Here is a 23,877-nt window from a genome sequence, read left to right on the forward strand (position 1 = left end):
ATACCCTCAACTGCCACATTACTCACCTTTCCATTCAAATCAGCCGGCACTATAACCCGGTCTCGTGCATCAAAGCTGCTAACACACTCACTCAGCTGCTCCCAAAACACTTGCCTCTCATGATCTTTCTTCTCATAAACAGGTGCATTAGCACCAATAATCACCCATTTCCCTCCTCCCACTTTCAGTTTTACCAATATCAATCTAGAATTTACTTTCTTACACTCTATCACATACTCCCACAACTCATGCTTCAAGAGTAGTGATACTCCATCCTTTGCTCTTGACCTCTCACCAACCCCTGACTTTACCCCAAGACATTACCAAACCACTCTTCCCCTTTACCCTTGAGCTTCGTTTCACTCAGAGCCAAAACATCCAGATTACTTTCCTCAAACATACTAACTATATCTCCTTTTTTTCTCACCTTGGTTACATCCACACACATTCAGACACCTCAATCTGAGCCTTTGAGGAGGATGAACACTCCCCGCATGACTCCTTCTGTTTCTCCTTTTGGAAATTTAAATACAAGGATGGGTGTTAAGTGTAGTAAATGGAAATGGTGATGAGCTTGTGGATTTGCATGCTGAAAAAGGATTTGTGATTGGGAAAACCAGTTTAAAAAGAGAGATATACATAAGTATACATATGTGAGTGGGAGGGATGGTCAGAGGGCATTATTGGATGACATGTTAATTGATAGGCATGTAAAAGAGAGACTTTTGAACGGTAATGTGCAGAGAGGGGCAGCTGGAGGATGCCTGATCAAAATCTTGTGGAGGCAAAGTTGAAGATTTTTAGAGGTTTCCAGAAAAGAAGAGAGAATGATGGGGAGAAGAGAGTGATGAGAGTAAGTGAGCTTGGAAAGGAGACTTGTGTGAGGAAGTACCAAGAGAGATTGAGTGAAGAATGGCAAAAGGTGACAGCAAATGACATAAGGGGAGTGGGGGAGGAATGGGATGCATTTAGGGAAGTAGTGATGGCCTGTGCAAAAGATGCATGTGGCATGAGAAAGGTGGGAGGTGGGCAGATTAGAAAGGGTAGTGAGTAGTGGGATGAAGAAGTAACATTGTTAGTGAAAGAGAAGAGAGAGTTGGATGACGTAACATTGTTAGTGAAAGAGAAGAGAGAGGAGTTTGGACAATTTTTGCAAGGAAGTACTGCAAATGACTGGGAGACGTATAAAAGAAAGTGGCAGGAGGTCAACAGAAAGGTGCAAGAGGTGAAAAAGAGGGCAAATGAGAGTTGGGGTGAGAGAGTATCATTAAATTTTAGGAGAATAAAAAGATGTTTTAGAAGGAGGTAAATGACATGCATAAGACAAGAAAATAAGTGAGAAAACTGATGAAGGGGGAAAATGGGGAGATAATAACAAGTAGTGATGAAGTGAGGAGATGGATTGAGTATTTTGAAGGTTTGTGGAATGTGTTAGATGACAGAGTAGCAGACATAGGGTGTTTTGGTCAGGGTGGTGGGTGGTGAGAGGGTCAGGGAGAATGGTTTAGTAAAGAGAGAAGAGGTAGTGAAAGCTTTGCGGAAGATGAAAGCTGGCAAGGCGGCGGGTTTGGATGGTACTGCAGTGGAATTTATTAAAAAAGGGGGTGACTGTGTAGTTGATTGGTTGGTTAGGATATTCAATGTATGTCTGGATGTTGGGGAAGTGACTGAGAATTGGCGTAATGTATGCATAGTGCAATTGTACAAAGGCATAGGGGATAAAGGTGGGTGTTAAAATCACAGAGGCATTTGTTGAGTATTCCCGGGAAATTATATGGGAGGGTACTGATTGAGAGGGTAAAGGTATGTACAGAGCATCAGACTGGGGAAGAGCAATGTGGTTTCAGAGGTGGTAGAGGATGTGTGGATCAGGTGTTTGCTTTGAAGAATGTATGACAGAAATTCTTTGAAAAACAGATGGGAAGGTTTTAAGAGTATATGGTGTGGGAGGTAAGTTGCTAGAAGCAGCAAAAAGTTTTTACCAAGGATGTAAGGCATATGTAAGAGTAGGAAGAGAGAAAAGTGACTGGTTCCCAGTGAATGTTGGTTTGCGGCAGGGGTGCGTGATGTCTCCATGGCTGTCTAATTTGTTTATGGATGGAGTGGTTAGGGAGGTGAATGTAAGCATTTTGGAGAGGACAAGTATGCAGTCTGTTCTGGATGAGAGGACTCGGGAAGTGAGTCAGTTGCTGTCCGCTATTGATACAGCGCTGGTGGGTGATTCGGGTGAGAAACTGCAGAAGTTGGTGACTAAGTTTGGTTAAGTGTGTGAAAGAAGAAAGTTGAGAGTAAGTGTGAATAAGAGCAAGGTTATTAGGTTCAGTATCATTGAGGGACAAGTTAATTTGGAGGCAAGTTTGAATGGAGAAAAACTGGAGGAAGTGAAGTGATTTAGATATCTGGGAGAGGACTTAGCAGCAGATGGAACCATGTAAGTGGATATGAGTCATAGGGTAGGGGAGGGGGCAAAGGTTCTGAGAACGTTGAAAAATGTGTGGAAGATGAGAACATTATCTCGGAGAGCAAATATGGGTATGTTTGAAGGAATAGTGGTTCCAACGATGTTATATGGTTGCGAGGCATGGGCTATAGATAGAGTTGTGTGGAGGAGGGTGGATGTGTTGGAAATGAGATGTTTGAGGTCAATATGTGGTGTAAGGTGGTTTGGTCAAGTAAATAATGAAAGGGTAAGAGAGGTGTATGGTAATAAAAAGACTGTGGTTGAGAGAGCAGAAGGGGGTGTGTTGAAATGGTGTGGATACATGGAGAGAATGAGTGAGGAAAGATTGACAAAGAGGTTATATGTGTCAGAGGTGGAGGGAAGAAGAAGTGGGAGACCAAACTGGACGTGGAAGGATGGAGTGAAAAAGATTTTGAGTGATCGGGGCCTGAACATGCAGGAAGGTGAAAGGCATGCAAGTAATGGAGTGAATTGGAATGATGTGGTATACCAGGTTGGACGTGCTGTCAATGGATTGAACTGGGGCATGACAAGCATCTGGGGTAAACTATGGAAAGGTCTGTGGGGCCTGGATGTGGAAAGGGAGCTGTGGTTTTGAAGCATTGCACATGGGAGCTAGAGACTGAGTGTGAACGAATGTGGCCTTTGTGTCTTTTCCTGGTGCTACTTCACTGGAAAGGGGGGAATGCTATTTCATGTGTGGTGGGGTGGCAATAGGAATGGATGAAGGCAGCAAATATGAATACGTACATGTGTATATACGTATATGCCTGTGTATGTATATGTATGTATACATTGAAATGTTCACATATGTATATGCGCATGTAAGGGCGTTTGTGTATATATGTATGTGTGTGGGTGGTTGGGCCATTCTTCGTCTGTTTCCAATGACAGCACGTCGGCCCCAGTATACCACACCGTTCCAATTCACTCTATTCCTTGCACAACTTGCACTCTCCTGTATGTTCAGGCCCCTACTGCTATATATCTTTTTTACTCCATCCTTCCACCTCCAATTTGGTCTCCCACTTCTCCTCGTTCCCTCCACCTCTGACAAAAATATCCTCTTTGTCAATCTTTCCTCACTCATTCTCTCCTTGTGACCAAACCATTTCAATACACTCTTCTGCTCTCTCAACCACACTTTTTATTATCACACATCTCTCTTACTCTTTCATTACTTACTCGATCAAACCACCTCACACCACATATTGTCCTCAAACATTTCATTTCCAAAACATCCACCCTCCTCCGTACAACCCTATCTATAGTCCACACCTCGCAACCATATGATAATAATAATAATAATAATAATAATAATAATAATAATAATAATAATAATAATAATAACAATATTCATTACCATCATTATTATCATTATCAGTATCATAACTAATTTTGTCATTATTATTAAGAGACCTAAGGAAACTCTTTTCTGGATTCTTGTAGCTTTACGGCTGCACTCCATGCGTTAGTATGGTGCAGCAGACTCCTCTGGGGCATGGTACTATACAATGCTGTACTCCATTTATTCTGCTGATTATACTACGCCCTTATCAAATGAGATTACTCATGATGTTAACACTTTCAGGCAGTCTGCTAACATCCACAAATGCATAGCAACAATCGATCAATTAAAATTTCATCTCTCCTGAGCATAGAAAATTGTCATAAATGAAAACTGAAAGTCTGCATCTAATTCTAGTCTTCAAAATAGCAAAAAGTAAAAGGATTTGCTTTACTTTTTACTGAAATAATGAAATAAAAGCAACTTACCCATATCCAGTATCTTAAAACTTTGGCTGCTGTGCTTGTGTATTCTTCTACCAACTCTGCTAAGTAATAGAGTGCCGCAGCTAAAAAATAGAAAAAAAATCTCACAACTTTAATGTCACATTCCAAACATAAAAGTCAATAAATGCATGTATTTCCCAAATTTGATATTTTGGTTTATCAGTAATCGTTCATATTACGCACATTTTTAAATCATATTCACAATTCAGGAATCAAGCAGTGATGCTCGGTAGAATTGCAAAAGGAGCCTATCAAGACTGAAAAAATAAATAAGTAATCACCTTACAAGCAGCATCCAGATATTTTACCAATGTAGTGGCTAACTAGTCTGATTAACCTATGACTATCAAATCCATTAATATATAATGGAAACTTATGATCATACAACATATACAGATGAAATATCAGCATAAAGCTCGAGGGTAAAGGGGGAGAGTAGTTTGGGAATGTCTTGGGAGTAAAGTCAGGGGTTGATGAGAGGATAAGAGCAAAGGAGGGAGTAGCACTACTCCTGAAGCAGAAGTTGGTGGAATATGTGATAGAGTGTGAGAAAGTGAATTCTAGATTGATATGGGTAAAACTGAAAGTGGGTGTAGAGAGATGGGTGATTATTGATGCCTATGCAACTGGTCAAGAGAAGAAAGATCATGAGAGGCAAGTATTTTGGGAGCAGCTGAGTAAGTGTGTTAGCAGCTTTGATGCACGAGACAGGGTTATAGTGATGGGTGATTTGAATGCGAAGGTGAGTAATGTGGCAGTTGAGGGTATAACTGGTGCACATGGGGTGTTCAGTGTTGTAAATAGAAATGGTGAAGAGCTTGTAGATTTGTGTGATGAAAAAGGACTCATGATTGGGAATACCTGGCTTAAAAAGAGAGATATGCATAAGTATACACATGTGAGTAGGAGAGTTGGCCAGAGAGCACTATTGCATTATGTATTAAATGATAGGCATGTAAAAGAGAGACTTTTGGATTTTAATGTGCAGAGAGGGGTAGCTGTAGGAATGTCTGATCACTATCTTGTGGAGGCAAAGGTGAAGATTTTTAGAGGTTTTCAGAAAAGAAGAGAGAATGTTGGGGAGAAGAGAGTGGTGAGAGTAAAGGAGCTTGAAATGGAGACTGTGCAAGGAAGTACCAGGAGAGATTGAGTGGAGAATAGCAAAAGGTGAGAGCAAATGATGTAAAGGGAGTGGGGGAGGAATGGGATGTATTTAGGGAAGCAGTGATGGCTTGCACAAGACATGCTTGTGGCATGAGAAAGGTGGGAGGTAAGCAGATTAGAAAGGGTAATGAGTAGCCGGATGAAGAAGTATGATTGTTAGCAAAAGAGAAGAGAGAGGCATTTGGACAATTTTTGCAGGGAAGTAGTGCAAATGACTGAGAGATGTATTAAAGAAAGAGGCAGGAGGTCAAGAAAAAGGTCGAAGAGATGAAAAAGAGTGCAAGTGAGAGATGGGGTGAGAGAGTATTGTTAAATTTTAACACTCTAAAAGGGAAAACAGAAGGAGTCATGTGGAGAGAGCTCATCCTCCTCGAAGGCTCACATTGGGGTGTCTCAATGTGTGTCGATGTGATCAAGATGAGAAAAAAGGAGAGATAGGTAGTATGTTTGAGGAAAGGAACCTGGATGTTTTGGCTCTGAGTGAAATGAAGCTCAAGGGTAAAGGGGAGGAGTAGTTTGGGAATGTCTTGGGAGTAAAGCCAGGGGTTGGTGAGAGGACAAGAGCAAAGGAAGGAGTAGCACTACTCCTGAAGCAGGAGTTGTGGGAGTATGTGGCAGAGTGTAAGAAAGTAAACTCTAGATTGATATGGGTAAAATGAAAGTAGATGGAGAGAGATGGGTGATTACTGGTGCCCATGCACCTGGTCATGAAAAGAAAGATCATGAGAGGTAAGTGTTTTGGGAGCAGCTGAGTGAGTGTGTTAGCATCTTTGATGCATGAGACTGGGTTATAGTGATGGGTGATTTCAATGCAAAGGTGAGTAATGTGGCAGTTGAGGGTATAACTGGTGTACATGGGGTGTTCAGTGTTGTAAATGGAAATGGTGAAGAGCTTGTAGATTTGTGTGCTGAAAAAAGACTGGTAATTGGAATACCTGGTTTGAAAAGAGATATACATAGGTATATGTATGTAAGTTGGAGAGATGGCTAGAGAGCATTATTGAATTACGTGTTAATTGATAGGTGCGTGAAAGAAAGACTTTTGGTTGTTAATGTGCTAAGAGGTGCAACTGGAGAGATGACTGATCATTATCTTGTGGAGGTGAAGGTGAAGACATGTAGAGGTTTTCAGAAAAGAAGAGCAAGTGTTGGGGTGAAGAGAGTGGCGAGAGTAAGTGAGCTTGGAAAGGAGACTCATGTGAGAAAGTACTAGGAGATATTGAGTGCGGGATGGATAAAGGTGAGAGCAAATGATGTAAGGGGAGTGGAGGAATGGGATTTATCTAGGGAAGCAGTGATGGCTTGCACAAAAGATGCCTGTGGCATGAGAAAGGTGGGAGATGAGTAGATTAGAAAGGGTAGTGAGTGGTGGGATGAAGAAGTAAGATTGTTAGTGAAAGAGAAGAGAGAGGCATTTGGACGATATTTGCAGGGAAATAGTGCAAATGACTGGGAGATGTATAAAACAAAGAGGCAAGAGGTCAAGAGAAAGGTGCAAAAGGTGGAAAAGAGGGCAAATGAGATTAGGGTGAGAGAGTATCAAATTTTAGGGAGAATGAAAAGATATTTTGGAAGGAGGTAAATAAAGTGCATAAGGCAAGAGAACATATGGGAACATCGGTGAAGGGGGCAAATGGGAAGGTAATAACAAGTAGTGGTAAAGTGAGACAGAGGTTGAGTGAGTATTTTGAAGGACTGTTGAATGTGTTTCACGATAGAGTAGGAGATATAGGGCGTTTTGGTCAAAGTGGTGTGCGAAGTGAGAGGGTCAGGGAGAATCATTTGGGAAACAGAGAAGAGGTAGTGAAAACGTTGCGTAAGATGAAAGCCAGCAAGGCGGTGGGTTTGAATGGTGTTGCTGAGGAATATATTAAAAAAGAGGATGACTCTGTTGTTGACTGGTTGGTGAGGATATTCAATGTATGTATGGTTCATGGTGAAGTGCCTGAGGATTGGCGGAATGCATATATAGTGCCATCGTACAAAGGCAAAGGGGATAAAGGTGAGTGTCCAAATTACAGAGGTATAAGTTTGTTGAGTATTCCTGGAAAAGTATATTGGAGGGTATTGACTGAAAGGGTAAAGGCATGTACAGAGCATCAGATTTGGGAGGAACAGTGTGGTTTCAGAAGTGGTGCAGGATGTGTGGATCAAGTGTTTGCTTTGAAGAATGTATGTGAGAAATACTTGGAAAAGCAGATGGATTTGTACGTAGCATTTATGGATCTGGAGAAGGCATATAATAAGAGTTGATAGAGATGCTCTGTGCAAGGTATTAAGAGTATATGGTGTGGAAGGTAAGTTGCAAGAAGCAGTGAAAAGCCTTTATCGAGGATGTAAGGCATGTGTACGAGTAGGAAGAGACGAAAGTGATTGGTTCCCTGTGAATGTCCGTTTGCGGAAGGGGTGCGTGATGTCTCCATGGTTGTTTAATTTGTTTATGGATGGGGTTGTTAGGGAGGTGAATGCAAGAGTTTTGGAGAGAGGGTGCAGTCTGTTGTGGATGAGAGGGCTTGGGAAGTGAGTCACTTGTTGTTCGCTGGTAATACAGCGCTGGTGGGTGATTCGGGTGAGAAACTGCAGAAGTTGGTGACTGAGTTTGTTAAAGTCGGTGAAAAAAGAAAGCTGAGAGTAAATGGGAATAAGAGCAAGGTTATTAGGTTGAGTAAGGCTAAAGAACAAGTAAATTGGGACTTAAGTTTGAATGGAGAAAAACTGGAGGAAGTAGAGTGTTTTAGATTTCTGGGGGTGGATTTAGTGAGTTACAGGGTTGGGGAGGGGGCGAAGGTTCTGGGATTATTGAAGAATGTGTGGAAGGCGAGAATGTTATCTTGGAAAGGAAAACTGGGTATGTTTGAAGTAATAGTGGTTCCAACAATGATATATGGTTGCGAGGCATGGGCGATAGATAGGGTTGTGCGGAGGAGGTGAATGCAAGAGTTTTGGAGAGAGGGTGCAGTCTGTTGTGGATGAGAGGGCTTGGGAAGTGAGTCAGTTGTTGTTCGCTGATAATACAGCGCTGGTGGGTGATTCGGGTGAGAAACTGCAGAAGTTGGTGACTGAGTTTGTTAAAGTCGGTGAAAAAAGAAAGCTGAGAGTAAATGGGAATAAGAGCAAGGTTATTAGGTTGAGTAAGGCTGAAGAACAAGTAAATTGGGACTTAAGTTTGAATGGAGAAAAACTGGAGGAAGTAGAGTGTTTTAGATTTCTGGGGGTGGATTTAGTGAGTTACAGGGTTGGGGAGGGGGCGAAGGTTCTGGGATTATTGAAGAATGTGTGGAAGGCGAGAATGTTATCTTGGAAAGGAAAACTGGGTATGTTTGAAGTAATAGTCGTTCCAACAATGATATATGGTTGTGAGGCATGGGCGATAGATAGGGTTGTGCGGAGGAGGGTGGATGTGCTGGAAAGGAGATGTTTCAGGACAATATGTGGTGTAAGGTGGTTTGATTGAGTAAGTAATGAAAGGGTAAGAGAGATGTGTGGGAATAAAAAGTGTGGCTGAGAGAGCAGAAGAGGGTGTATTGAAATGGTTTGATCACATGGAAGGAATGAGTGAGGAAAGATTGACAAAGAGGATATGTGTCAGAGGTGGAGGGAATGAGAAGTGGGAGATCAAATTGGAGTTGGAAGGATGGAGTGAAAAAGATTTTGAGTGATTGGGGCCATATCATACAGGAGGGTAAAAAGGTGTGCAAGGAATAGAGTAAATTGGAACGATGTGGTATACTGTGGTCAATAGATTGAACCAGGGCATGTGAAGCATCTGGGGTAAACCATGGAAAGTTTTGTGGGGCCTTGATGTGGAAAGGGAGCTGTAGTTTCAGTGCATTATACATGACAACTAGAGTCTGAGTGTGGACGAATGTGGCCTTTGTTGTCCTTTCCTAGCGTTACCTCGCGTGCATGCGGGGGGATGGGGATGTCATTTCATGTGTGGTGGGGTGGCGGCGGGAATGGATGAAGGCAGCATGTATGAATATGTGCATGTGTATATATGTATATGTCTGTGTATGTATATGTATGTATACACTGAAATGTATAGGTATGTATATGTGCATGTGTGGGCATTTACGTATATACATGTGTATGTGGGTGGGTTGGTCCATTCTTTCATCTGTTTCCTTGTGCTACCTCGCTAACGCAGGAGACAGCGACAAAGTATAATAAATAAATAAATAAGACGATTTTTGGAAGGAGGTAAATGAGGTGTGTAAGACAAGAGAACAAGTGAGAACATTGGTGAAGGGGGCAAATGGGGAGGTAATAAGTAGTGATGAAGTGAGAAGGAGATGGAGTGAGTATTTTGAAGGTTTGTTGAATGTCTTTGATGACAGAGCGGCAGATATAGAGTGTTTTGGTCGGGGTGGTACATGAAGTGAGAGCGTCAGGGAGAATGGTTTGGTAAAGAGGTAGTGAAAGCTTTGCAGAAGATGAAAGCCGGCAAGGTGGCAGGTTTGGATGGTACTGCAGTGGAATTTATTAAAAAAGGGGTGACTGTGTTGTTGATTGGTTGGTAAGGATACTCAATGTATGTATGGATCATGGTGAAGTGGCTGAGGATTGGCGGTTTGTATGCATAGTGCCATTGTATGAAGGCAAAGGGGATAAAGTTGAGTGTTCAAATTACAGAGGCATAAGTTTGTTGAGTATTCCTGAGAAATTATATGGGAGGGTATTGATTGAGAGGGTAAAGGCATCAGATTGGGGAAGAGCAGTGTGGTTTCAGAACTGGTAGAGGATGTGTGGATCAGGTGTTTGCTTTGAAGCATGTATGTGAGAAATTCTTAGAAAAATAGAGGGATTTGTATGTAGTATTTATGGATCTGGAGAAAGCACATGACAGGGTTGATAGAGATGCTTCGTGGAAGGTTTTAAGAGTATAAGGTGCGGGAGGTATGCTGCTAGAAGCAGTGAAAAGTTTTTACCAAGGATGTAAGGCATGTGTACGAGTAGGAAGAGAGGAAAGTGATTGGTTCCCAGTGAATGTCGGTTTGCAGCAGGGTTGCGTGATGTCTCCATGGTTTTGGAGAGAGGGGCGGGTCTGTTGTGGTGAGGGGGGCTTGGGAAGTGATTTCAGTTGTTGTTTTTTTCCCTGGGGGGTACAGGGGGTTGGTTTGACTGATTTTTGGTTTAAAGTGGTGAAAAAGAAATTGAAGAAAAAGGGGAAATAAAAACAATTAAAGGGGTAAGGGAAAAAAGGAAAAATTTGGGGGATTAAGTTTGAATGGAGAAAAACTGGGGGAAGTAGGTGTTTTAGTTTTTCTGGGGGTGGATTTAGTGAGTTACAGGGTTGGGGAGGGGGCGAAGGTTCTGGGATTATTAAAGAATTTGTGGAAGGCGAGAATGTTATCTTGGAAAGGAAAACTGGGTATGTTTGAAGTAATAGTGGTTCCAACAATGATATATGGTTGCGAGGCATGGGCGATAGATAGGGTTGTGCGGAGGAGGTGAATGCAAGAGTTTTGGAGAGAGGGTGCAGTCTGTTGTGGATGAGAGGGCTTGGGAAGTGAGTCAGTTGTTGTTTGCTGATAATACAGCGCTGGTGGGTGATTCGGGTGAGAAACTGCAGAAGTTGGTGACTGAGTTTGTTAAAGTCGGTGAAAAAAGAAACCTGAGAGTAAATGGGAATAAGAGCAAGGTTATTAGGTTGAGTAAGGCTGAAGAACAAGTAAATTGGGACTTAAGTTTGAATGGAGAAAAACTGGAGGAAGTAGAGTGTTTTAGATTTCTGGGGGTGGATTTAGTGAGTTACAGGGTTGGGGAGGGGGCGAAGGTTCTGGGATTATTGAAGAATGTGTGGAAGGCGAGAATGTTATCTTGGAAAGGAAAACTGGGTATGTTTGAAGTAATAGTCGTTCCAACAATGATATATGGTTGTGAGGCATGGGCGATAGATAGGGTTGTGCGGAGGAGGGTGGATGTGCTGGAAAGGAGATGTTTCAGAACAATATGTGGTGTAAGGTGGTTTGATTGAGTAAGTAATGAAAGGGTAAGAGAGATGTGTGGGAATAAAAAGTGTGGCTGAGAGAGCAGAAGAGGGTGTATTGAAATGGTTTGATCACATGGAAGGAATGAGTGAGGAAAGATTGACAAAGAGGATATGTGTCAGAGGTGGAGGGAATGAGAAGTGGGAGATCAAATTGGAGTTGGAAGGATGGAGTGAAAAAGATTTTGAGTGATTGGGGCCATATCATACAGGAAGGTAAAAGGTGTGCAAGGAATAGAGTAAATTGGAACGATGTGGTATACTGTGGTCAATAGACTGAACCAGGGCATGTGAAGCATCTGGGGTAAACCATGGAAAGTTTTGTGGGGCCTTGATGTGGAAAGGGAGCTGTAGTTTCAGTGCATTATACATGACAACTAGAGTCTGAGTGTGGACGAATGTGGCCTTTGTTGTCCTTTCCTAGCGTTACCTCGCGTGCATGCGGGGGGATGGGGATGTCATTTCATGTGTGGTGGGGTGGCGGCGGGAATGGATGAAGGCAGCATGTATGAATATGTGCATGTGTATATATGTATATGTCTGTGTATGTATATGTATGTATACACTGAAATGTATAGGTATGTATATGTGCATGTGTGGGCATTTACGTATATACATGTGTATGTGGGTGGGTTGGTCCATTCTTTCATCTGTTTCCTTGTGCTACCTCGCTAACGCAGGAGACAGCGACAAAGTATAATAAATAAATAAATAAGACGATTTTTGGAAGGAGGTAAATGAGGTGTGTAAGACAAGAGAACAAGTGAGAACATTGGTGAAGGGGGCAAATGGGGAGGTAATAAGTAGTGATGAAGTGAGAAGGAGATGGAGTGAGTATTTTGAAGGTTTGTTGAATGTCTTTGATGACAGAGTGGCAGATATAGAGTGTTTTGGTCGGGGTGGTACATGAAGTGAGAGCGTCAGGGAGAATGGTTTGGTAAAGAGGTAGTGAAAGCTTTGCAGAAGATGAAAGCCGGCAAGGTGGCAGGTTTGGATGGTACTGCAGTGGAATTTATTAAAAAAGGGGTGACTGTGTTGTTGATTGGTTGGTAAGGATACTCAATGTATGTATGGATCATGGTGAAGTGGCTGAGGATTGGCGGTTTGTATGCATAGTGCCATTGTATGAAGGCAAAGGGGATAAAGTTGAGTGTTCAAATTACAGAGGCATAAGTTTGTTGAGTATTCCTGAGAAATTATATGGGAGGGTATTGATTGAGAGGGTAAAGGCATCAGATTGGGGAAGAGCAGTGTGGTTTCAGAACTGGTAGAGGATGTGTGGATCAGGTGTTTGCTTTGAAGCATGTATGTGAGAAATTCTTAGAAAAATAGAGGGATTTGTATGTAGTATTTATGGATCTGGAGAAAGCACATGACAGGGTTGATAGAGATGCTTCGTGGAAGGTTTTAAGAGTATAAGGTGCGGGAGGTATGCTGCTAGAAGCAGTGAAAAGTTTTTACCAAGGATGTAAGGCATGTGTACGAGTAGGAAGAGAGGAAAGTGATTGGTTCCCAGTGAATGTCGGTTTGCAGCAGGGTTGCGTGATGTCTCCATGGTTTTGGAGAGAGGGGCAATCATGCAATCAGTTCTGGATGAGAGGGCTTGGGAAGTGAGTCAGCTGTTGTTCTCTGATGATACAGCGCTGGTGACTGAGTGTGGTAAAGTGTGTGAAAGAAGAAAGTTGATAGTAAATGCAAATAAGAACAATAAGGGCTCAGGGACAGGTTAATTGGGTAGTAAGTCTGAATGGAGAAAAACTGGAGGAAGTGAGGTGTTTTAGATATCTGGGAATGGATTTAGTAGTAGCTGGAACCATGGAAGTGGAAGTGAGTCACAGGGTAGGGGAAGGGGTGAAGGTTCTGGGAGCATTGAAAAATGTGTGGAAGGTGAAAACGTTATCTCGGAGAGCAAAAATGGGTATGTTTGAAGGAATAGTGGTTCCACCATTGTTATATGGTTGTAAGGCATGGGCTATAGATAGGGTTGTGCAGAGGAGGGTGGATGTGTTGGAAATGAAATGGCTGAGGACAATATGTGGTTTGAGGTGGTTTGATCGAATAAGTAATGAAAGGGTAAGAGAGATGTGTGGTAATAAAAAGAGTGTGGCTGAGAGAGCAGAAGAGGGTGTGTTGAAATGGTTTGGTCACATGGAGAGAATGAGTGAGGAAAGATTGACAAAGAGGATATATGTGTCAGAGGTGGAGGGTGTAGCGGGGTAGTGATGGGAATGGATGAAGGCAGCAAGTACAAATAGGTACATGTGTATATATGTATAAGTCTGTGTATGTATATGTATGTAGACACTGAAATGTATATGTATATGTATGTATATGTGCATGTGTAGGCATTTATGTGTATACATATGTATGTGGGTGGGTTGGGCCATTCCTTGTCAGTATTCTTGCACTACCTCACTGATGCAGGAGACAGCAAATTAATATAATAAATGAATAATATAAATCAACATAAACCATACTTCTATTATAAAGAATTCAGTAACCTCCTAAAAAATTGTTCTCTTGCCTATATAACCAACACATATTATGATGAGAGTACTTGACTCCTAAACTTGAGGCATTTGCTCAGGTTCTGCTCATGCCTTTTAGAAGTGCTACTGTTTCACCCTGTTATAAACAAGGATCTGGTGAAACACAACAGGACATAAATCTGGTACCTCCTTCATAACTCCCTTGTAACTGTTCATCTACAAGCAAAAGTTTAATACAAACTCGTGTAAGCAATCATTCTAAAAAAAAAAAGAATAGCATCACATAAAAACATGAAACACACATCAGTTTCTTTTTTTTCTGTGAGCTGAACACTCAAAAAATGGGTAGATCATGTCCTGATAAACACAGCCACTCAATGCCTCGGGTCTCGCTTGAGTGCTTTCCTGATAGCAATGTCTACCACAGCATGGTGGATGTATTTCTCATATTTTTGCATAGAAATCGGCCTGCATGTGTTACAGTCGGTAATGTTGAAACACACTCAAAGAAAAGCAACAGTATGGATGTAAAAATGCAAGCCGTAAGGTGTGATGACACTCATCACAAACATATTCACAGCATCGCAGTGGGATTATTTCTCATATTTCTGCTGAATCTTATGTGGGCATCTGACTCATAATGTCTAAAGAAAAGTCTGCAGGTGGGGGGAAGCATTCAAGGAAAAGTAACAGCTTGGATGTGAAAATATAGGTTATGAAACATGACGCTCTTAATGTTTGTGTTTATAGCACCATGGCAGTAATTTTCTCAAATTTCTCCCTACTTTTATATATTCAAGAGACCTAAAATATAGAGAAACAAGCCTGCAGGTACATTTCTTCCTACTTTAATATATTCAAGAGACCTGCAATCTATAGAAACAGGCCTGCAGGTATTAGTACTGGTACCATAGAAATGCATAAAAAAACTATGGATGTAAAAATGCAAGCTATAAGGGGGGATGACACTCATCACATCTGTATTCACAGCACTGCAGTGGGTTTATTTTCATACTTATGCTGAATTTTTGTGTGCAACTGACTCATAATGTCCAGTTAAAGGCTTGCAGGTGTTAGTGTTGGTCATGTGGGCAAGCATCTAAGGGAAAAAATTGAATTTGGGTGTGATATTCCAGGTTATCAGGCATGTTGAGGCTCCTCAAGCTCATTTTTACAGCAATATGGTGAGTTTATTTCTCATTATTTTGCATGCATAATCTACCTATAATGTCTACAAAAAGGCTTACAGGTGTTAGTGTGGGTAATGAAGCATAAAGATAGCAGTTAACACATTTCAGTCTCATTTCTTCCTTAGGGGTGCACACATATACTGGAAAAAGTGTGTTGATCAGTGTTCAGCCAATCAACACCTCCAGTTGTCAGTTAGAAGTGTTCCTCTGATGTCTGTATTTCATACTGCAGCATGCTGAATTCATTTCTTGTAATTTTGCCGACTTCTGACTGTGTAAAAGACCCATAATGTCTGGAAAAAGGGCTACACATATTACTGTAGTTACTGTGGACAAACATTTTGGATGTGAAAATGAAGGCTATAAGGTGTGATGAGACTCCTCACACTTGTGTTTATGTGGTAGGTTTATTTCCCATATTTTTTCCTAGTACTGTGTATGCAAGTGACTTATAATCTTTGAGAAAAGCCCTAAAGGTGTTATCACTGGTAATATGGGCAAGCATTCAAGGAAAAGTATAAGTTTTGATGTGAAAATGTAGGTTGTAAAGCAAACAGAGAGTGTTTATCTTATGCTGCTCTGTACAAATGTTATATCTTTTTGGTTACCATCAAAATCTACTGTTCTCATTCACAAATAATTCAAATTATCAAGATTGCAAAATCATTATTTGAGCTATCGCCAATATCCCAATGAAACCCCCATATGCCAATTATAGGCAAACAATGGTGCTCCAACACTACAAAACAATTTACAGACTATGACAACATCCTCGAGATACAATCCATAATAATAAAACTTCACAGTACTGATTACGTACAACATAATCAACACCTGTAGTACAAACCTCCTTCCACCATGTATCCCTCAAGATTTAGTCCCTATCTGCAAAACCTGACATTCATACCAAACACCTACCTATGCAGAGATTTCATGCCTACCATTTCTCTTGGCTCAACACTCAAACCCAAGATCCATGAAGTGAATACACATACAGAAAATACATCCTTTCAGTACTGACAACCTATGCAACCATCCAACCACATTCTATTCCACCACTTTCAGCTGCTGACGTGGCTGGACATCACCTGCTCAACAGCAGTGCACACATGAACTACTGGAACATGCTTCATGGACTGTCCTCTGACCTCTTGCCCATCCTGATAAAACTTCCCCTGTCCCATCCAAGCCATGCAGTCACCAAAAAGACTTATACAAACTACAGAAAAGCAGACTGGCTAGCCTTCACATAGTGTGTGGAAAAAGAGCTCCAAAACTTTAGTATACATAATTTTCCATCCCTTAATCATGCAATCTCACAATTCATCATCATCTCCAACCATGAAGAAAAATGCACAAACAACAAGGACACAAGGAAATACAACCCAAAGTTGTACACTTTATAAAACTATGAAACCATTTCAGAAAACACTTACCATCAACAGGAATAACAGAACAAGTCAAAACTCTAATAACACCATCACTAAACTAATCACTGAAAGGCAAACTGCAAACTAGCACTCCTTAACACAAAAGACCACATGATTCACAGCAACAAGCTCTGAGCATGATAAAGAAGATCCACACTTACTGCATCAACCCAGTCCACTATCATGAAGCACTTCTGACCCATTCCAAAGACATCCCTTCTCTCAGAGAACACACAGACATAGCAATGAAACACTACAAAAAGATCACTCAAAAACCAAATTCACTCTTAAATGGGAGTCATGAAAAACCCATACAAAATCCATCAAGAAACAACTGCCTACCTACCCTTCATTCCCACTGATACAAGGAATGTAATTACCAACTTAATGATTTCTCCTTCACCAAGGACAGACAATATATCAAACTCTCACAAAAAGACACTTTTGGAAACTTGCAAAGTAATACCAAGCCTAAAGCTCTCTAAACCATCTAGCTCACCATCCTCCTACTGCCCTATATCACTTCTACCTACATTATCCCAAAACTGAGCAAAACTCATCCACAACAGAATCAATCAAATTCTCCACTGCACTACATGCAGACCTTACACAACATATCTTGATGGTTTCAACCAACCATGACCCCAATCTCACACAATTATTGATGCCATAGGCATCAATAAAACATTTGACACCATCCCCAATTTCATCCTTATGCAAAAGATACTTGACAATAACCTCCACAATATTGATAAAAGTGGTTGGCCAAATTCATAGCTGACTGCCAGGCCAGAGTCACTCATAATGGTTTCACTTCTACTGCCCTTCAACTCTTGACTAGAATTCCCCATGCAGAAGATCTTTCTCCAGTCCTCTTCAATCTCTTCCTACATGACCTTCCATCAAATCCAACAAACTATGACATGAAAGTCCTCTCATATGATAAAGACCTAATAATCACATCACAACCACCTAACACAAAGTAACAACACCAAACATGCAGCACTACATTAAACAATTGAAGCAACGGCTCACCCAGAAAAGAATGTTTGCGTCCCCAGAGGTCTTCTATCACACTTCTAATCTCGGACAGGAATGAATCCAACTCGAACCCTCCAGCCACCTTGACTAAACAATTATTCCTACTGAACAAAACACCAACTGTACTTGGCATCACACACAATACAAAAGAAATTCACTCCCCACACCAAAAACAACAAGACAAAGGCAATGCACACACTAAATGTCCTAAGAAGACTAATTCTTACCAGATTTGGGCAAATCCCTATGCAAACTCAACAAACAATTCATGTGCTCTATCCTAAACTATGCTTCAATGGTTATCCATCCCTTCTAAAGCAAATATAACAAAGCTGCAAACCACACAAAACAGAGCACCAAGAACAATCGTTAGTTGCCTACCAACTACAAACACTCAACAACTACACAATGAAACAAAGATCCTAATACAAAGCCATTTCAACATGCTTTCTACTCAATCTTTTGGAACTCTAAAACCAATCCATGACTAACCACCAACTCTGAGTGAAAATAAAAACCTTACCCCTGCTTCAAACTTATACAAATTCTATTCTGAGATTCCCCCAACTCCCCAGCAAACATAAGAAATATAATGATAAGTACTAAACAACTGCACTCTCAACACAGACTTAAAAACCTCCTCACCAGTCATACAGCTTTCTGAAGCCACGCTTCCCAGGTTTACATGAGCCATAATCTCCTGTCTATACTCAGGACATCATTCATCCATAAAACACTTCAAACATGAAATCATCATATTTATGCAACTACCTTAAAGAAGGCACAGACGACACTGCTCATTTGAACCTCATTCTTCCAACACAGACACTCACATAACAGTGCTACAGTATATGACCTATGGTCCAGTCCTATAGACATGGTTGGCTTCCTGGCCACTGCAGGAGTCCCATAAAGACAGTTGAATCTCTTGGGACAGGAATTAAGTACAGTAAACCCTCTATTTAACAGACTAAAAAGGGGAAGGAGTGACCGTTAACGCCGTTAAATTGAATGTAACCTATTTCTGTGCCACACTTAAGTTCACACACTTTCTTTTAACTCCTCTATCACCGAAGAGTTTAGTGCGAGGTACAACAGTTGGGTGGTGGGCACCCGGCAGCAAAGGAATGCTTGCTGGGCAGTTGGAGGCAGGGGGTCAGACTGATATAGAGGTGATGCCATCCCTCTCCTGGAAAGGATACTTCTTTATAATAAAGGGAGGATGGACTACCTGCTTTCATTGCACCTCTTACATGGTGCAGTAAGAAGGATTCAAACCTACATGGGAAAATCCTAAGTTATCACAAAGCTGCTCACCTTCAGGAGATGGGGTGCCCCCAGGAAATTGCCTTGGATGGAGGAACCAATCTAGACAGCGAGGAGATGGAGGTGTTCAACAAAAAATGGGGAATCTTGGCCTGCATCTTCTCAGCTCACTTCCCCCAGTCTAATGGATGTGCAGAGGCAGTGGTAAAGGCAGCCAAATGGATGTTGAGGGTCAACACGAGTGTTGGAGGTAGCATGCACCATAGCAAAGCAACTTTGGCTATGCTCCAATACCTCACAATGCAACTCTGGCTACACTCAAATACCTTGCAAAGCAACTCTGGCTATGCTCCAATATCTCAACAACCCCTAAGAGAGGGGGGAAAAAGTCATCCGCACAGCTGGCAGCAGGAAGACAGTTGCAAGATGGTGTCCTGGCACCCCAGCAACATTATATGATAAACCAGTGATGGAGAACTGATCTGTGAAACAGGAAGTGGGCCATAGCAGAGAGCCAGGCTTGTGTGCAGGGTGGTGACACTGCTATGCTGCCCCAGCTGTCCGTGGGCACCCTGTCTGCGTGCAGGACATCACTTCGAAGTTGTGGGACAGGTTGGGTGTGGTAGTGGAGGTGAAGCTGCATAGACAATACTCAGTGAAGCTAGATGGCAGTAGCTTCGCCTCCAGTTGTGGCAACACCCAGACTCAGGCGGCGATGCTCTCACCGTGTGAGACACTGCCCTGCACACTTGCAAGATTATGTTTGTGGTGGCTCCTTGTGAAGAGTGAACACACTAATTTGTTGTCATTTCTGTTCTGCTCACATGTAAAGGAAGTGTATTGTTGCTGTGCAGTGATCTGTGTGTATATTTGTCTTATGTCTTGCTGAATTTTAATTTCATTCTTTTTTTGTTTTCTTGTTTCTAATTTTGCTTTTGTTGTAAAAAAATGTCACATTTAGTTACTAAAATCTTGTGAGGGGGTGTAGGGTTTAGTGTGTGGTACAACAGATGGATGGCAAGCACCTGGCAGTGTGGGAACATTTGCCAGGCAGTTGGAGGTATAAGTCAGACTGAGATACAGGTGATGCCATCCCTCTCCTGTGAAAGGACACTTTTTTTATAATAAAAAAGGACGGACTACTTGCTTTCATCGTACCTCTTACAATCACTTGATCCCATTTTGGATTGTAGGGATTGCAAAATTATTTAATAAACAAAGTCACAACTCTGAAATAACAGAAACAATCTACATACAACCTAACCAAGCGACAGCCTGAAGCAAACTGAGACTGAAACAAAGCAAGTCTACCCCAAGCTACCAGAAAAAGTGCAATATGAAATGCACATGATGCAGTGTTGAGAGAGAGAGAGAGAGAGAGAGAGAGAGAGAGAGAGAGAGAGAGAGAGAGAGAGAGAGAGAGAGATGAAGGCAGCAAGTATGGATATGTACTTGTGTATATACATATATATGTATTGAAATGTGCATGTATGTATATGTGCGTGTGTGTGTGGGCGTTTAAGCACATACATGTATATGTGGGTGGATTGGGCCATTCCTCATCTGTTCCCTTGTGCTACCTCGCTAATGCAGCAGACGACTATTAAGTATAATAAATATAATATATTATTAAACTTAGTCGCTGTCTCCCGCGTTAGCGAGGTAACGTAAAGAAACAGACGACATAAAATAATTTCTTTTTATTATACTTTGTTGCTGTCTCCTGTGTCAGCGAGGTAGTGCAAGGAAACAGACGAAAGAATGGCTCAACCCACCCACATACACATGTATATACATAAATGCCCACAGACGCACATATACATACCTGTACATTTCAACGTATACATACATATACATACACAGACATATAAATATATACACATGTACAAAATTCATACTTGCTGCCTTCATCCATTCCCGTCGCCACCCCACCACACATGAAATGGCACCCCCCTCCCCCCACATGTGCGCGATGTAGCACTAGGAAAAGACAACAAGGCCACATTTGTTCACACTCAGTCTCTACCTGTCATGTGTAATGAACCGAAACTACAGCTCCCTTTCCACATCTAGGCCCCAAAAACTTTCCATGGTCTACCCCAGACACTTCACATGCCCTGGTTCAATCTATTGACAGCACGTCGACCCTGTATACCACATTGTTCCAATTCACTCTATTCCTTGCATGCATTTCACTCTCCCGTATGTTCAGGCCCTGATCGCACAAAATCTTTTTCACTCCATCTTTCCACCTCCAATTTGATCTCCCACTTCTCGTTCCCTCCGCCTCTGACACATATATCCTCTTGGTCAATCTGTCCTCACTCATTCTCTCCTTGTGACCAAACCATTTCAATAAACCCTCTTCTGCTCTCTCAACCACACTCTTATTACAAGACATCTCTCTTACCCTTTCTTACTTACTCGATCAAACCACCTCACACCATATATTGTCCTCAAACATCTCATTTCCAACACATCCACCCTTCCTCTGTAAAACCCTATTTATAGCCCATGCCTCGCAACCATATAACATTGTTGGAACCACTATTCCTTCAAACATATCCATTTTTGCTTTCCGAGATAATGTTCTCGACTTCCACACATTCTTCAGCACTCCCAGAACTTTCGCCCCTTCCCCTTCCCTATGATTCACTTCCACTCCCGTGGTTCCATCCGCTGCCAAATCCACTCCCAGATATCTAAAACACTTCACCTCCTCAAGTTTTTCTCCATTCAATCTTACCTCCCAATTGACTTGTCCCCTCAACCCTACTGTACCTAATAACCTTGCTCTTGCATTTACTCTCAGCTTTCTTCTTTCACACACTTTACCAAACTCAGTCACCAGCTTCCGCAATTTCTCACACGAATCAGCCACCAGCGCTGTATCATCAGCGAACAACAACTGACTCACTTCCCAAGCTCTCTCATCCACAACAGACTTCATACTTGCCCCTCTTTCCAAAACTCTTGCATTCACCTCCCTAACAACCCCATCCATAAACAAATTAAACAACCATGGAGACATCACACACCCCTGCCACAAACCTACATTCACTGAGAACTAATCACTTTCTTCTCTTCCTACACGTACACATGCCTTACATCCTCGATACAAACTTTTCACTCCTTCTAACAACTTGCCTCCCACACCATATGTTCTTAATACCTTCCATAGAGCATCTCCATCAACTCTATCATATGCCTTCTCCAGATCCATAAATGCTATATACAAATCCATTTGCTTTTCTAAGTATTTCTCACATACATTCTTCAAAGCAAACACCTGATCCACACATCCTCTACCACTTCTGAAGTCACACTCCTCTTCCCCAATCTGATGTTCTGTACACGCCTTCACCCTCTCACTCAATACCCTCCCATATAATTTCCCAGGAATACTCAACAAACTTATACCTGGGTAATTTGAGCACTCACTTTAATCCCCTTTGCCTTTGTTCAGTGGCACTATGCAAGCATTCAGCCAATCCCCAGTCAACAATACAGTCACCCCATTTTTTAATAAATTCCACTGCAATACCATCCAAACCCGCTGCCTTGCCGGCTTCCATCTTCCGCAAAGCTTTTACTACCTCTTCTCTGTTTACCAAATCATTTTCCCTAACCCTCTCACTTTGCACACCACCTCAACCAAAACACCCTATATCTGCCACTCTATCATCAAACACATTCAACAAACCTTCAAAATACTCACTCCATCTCCTTCTCACATCACTAGTACTTGTTATCACCTCCCCATTAGGCCCCTTCACTGAAGTTCCCATTTGTTTCCTTGTCTTACGCACTTTATTTACCTTCCAAAACGTCATTTTATTTTCTCTAAAATTTAATGATACTCTCTCACCCCAACTCTCATTTGCCCTCTTTTTCACCTCTTGCACCTTTCTCTTGACCTCCTGCCTCTTTCTTTTATACATTTCCCACTCTTTTGTATTATTTCCCAGCAAAAATTTTCCAAATGCCTCTCTCTTCTCTTTCACTAATAATCTTACTTCTCATCCCACCACTCACTACCCTTTCTAATCTGCCAACCTCCCATGCTTCTCATGCCATAAGTATCTTTTGCACAAGCTATCAATGCTTCCCTTAATACATCCCATTCCTCCCCCACTCCCCTTATGTCCTTTGTTCTCACCTTTCTCCATTCTGTACTCAGGCTCTCCTGGTACTTCTTCACACAAGTCTCCTTCCCAAGCTCATTTACTCTCACCACTCTTTTCACCCCAACATTCTCTCTTCTTTTCTGAAATCCTCTACAAATCTTCACCTTCACAAGATAATGATCAAACATCCCTCCAGCTGCACCTCTCAGCCCATTAACATCCAAAAGTCTCTCTTTTGCATGCCTATCAATTAACATGTAATCCAATAACACTCTCTGGCCATCTCTCATACTTACATATGTATACTTATGTATATCCTTCTTCTCAAACCAGGTATTCCCAATCACCAATCCTTTTCCAGCACATAAATCTACAAGCTCTTCACCATTTCCATTTACAACACTGAACACCCCATGTACACCAATTATTCCCTCAACTGCCATATCTCTCACCTTTGCATTCAAATCACCCATCACTATAACCCGGTCTTGTGCATCAAAACTACCAATACACTCACTCAGCTGCTCCCAAAGCACTTGCCTCTCATGATCTTTCTTCTCATGCCCAGGTGCATATGCACCAATAATCACCCATCTCTCTCCATCCACTTTTAGTTTTACCAATATCAATGTAGAGTTTACTTTCTTACACTCTATCACATACTCCCATCACTCCTGTTTCTGGGGTAGTGCTACTGCTTCCCTTGCTCTTATCCTCTCACTAACCCCTGACTTTACTCCCAAGACATTCCTAAACTACTATTCCCCTTTACCCTTGAGCTTCATTTCACTCAGAGCCAATACATCCAGGTTCCTTTCCTCAAACATACTACCTATCTCTCCTTTTTTTCTCATATTGGTTACATCCACACACATTTAGACACCCCAACCTGAGCCTTTGAGGAGGATGAGCACTCCCCATGTGAC

General features: G+C 41.7%; 1 protein-coding gene across 2 annotated transcripts in view; it reads right to left on the reverse strand.

The window, feature by feature from the left end:
• LOC139765931 (uncharacterized) overlaps positions 1-23,877 on the reverse strand; it is a 91,885-nt gene that overhangs the window by 45,483 nt on the left and 22,525 nt on the right. For both annotated transcript variants that reach the window (XM_071693919.1, XM_071693909.1), the window contains one exon: positions 4,238-4,317. In XM_071693919.1, the coding sequence (XP_071550020.1) occupies positions 4,238-4,317 (80 nt within the window). The remainder of the gene's footprint in view (positions 1-4,237; positions 4,318-23,877) is intronic.

Source organism: Panulirus ornatus, chromosome 4 (assembly GCF_036320965.1).
Source record: "Panulirus ornatus isolate Po-2019 chromosome 4, ASM3632096v1, whole genome shotgun sequence".
Taxonomy (NCBI): Eukaryota; Metazoa; Arthropoda; class Malacostraca; order Decapoda; family Palinuridae; genus Panulirus; species Panulirus ornatus.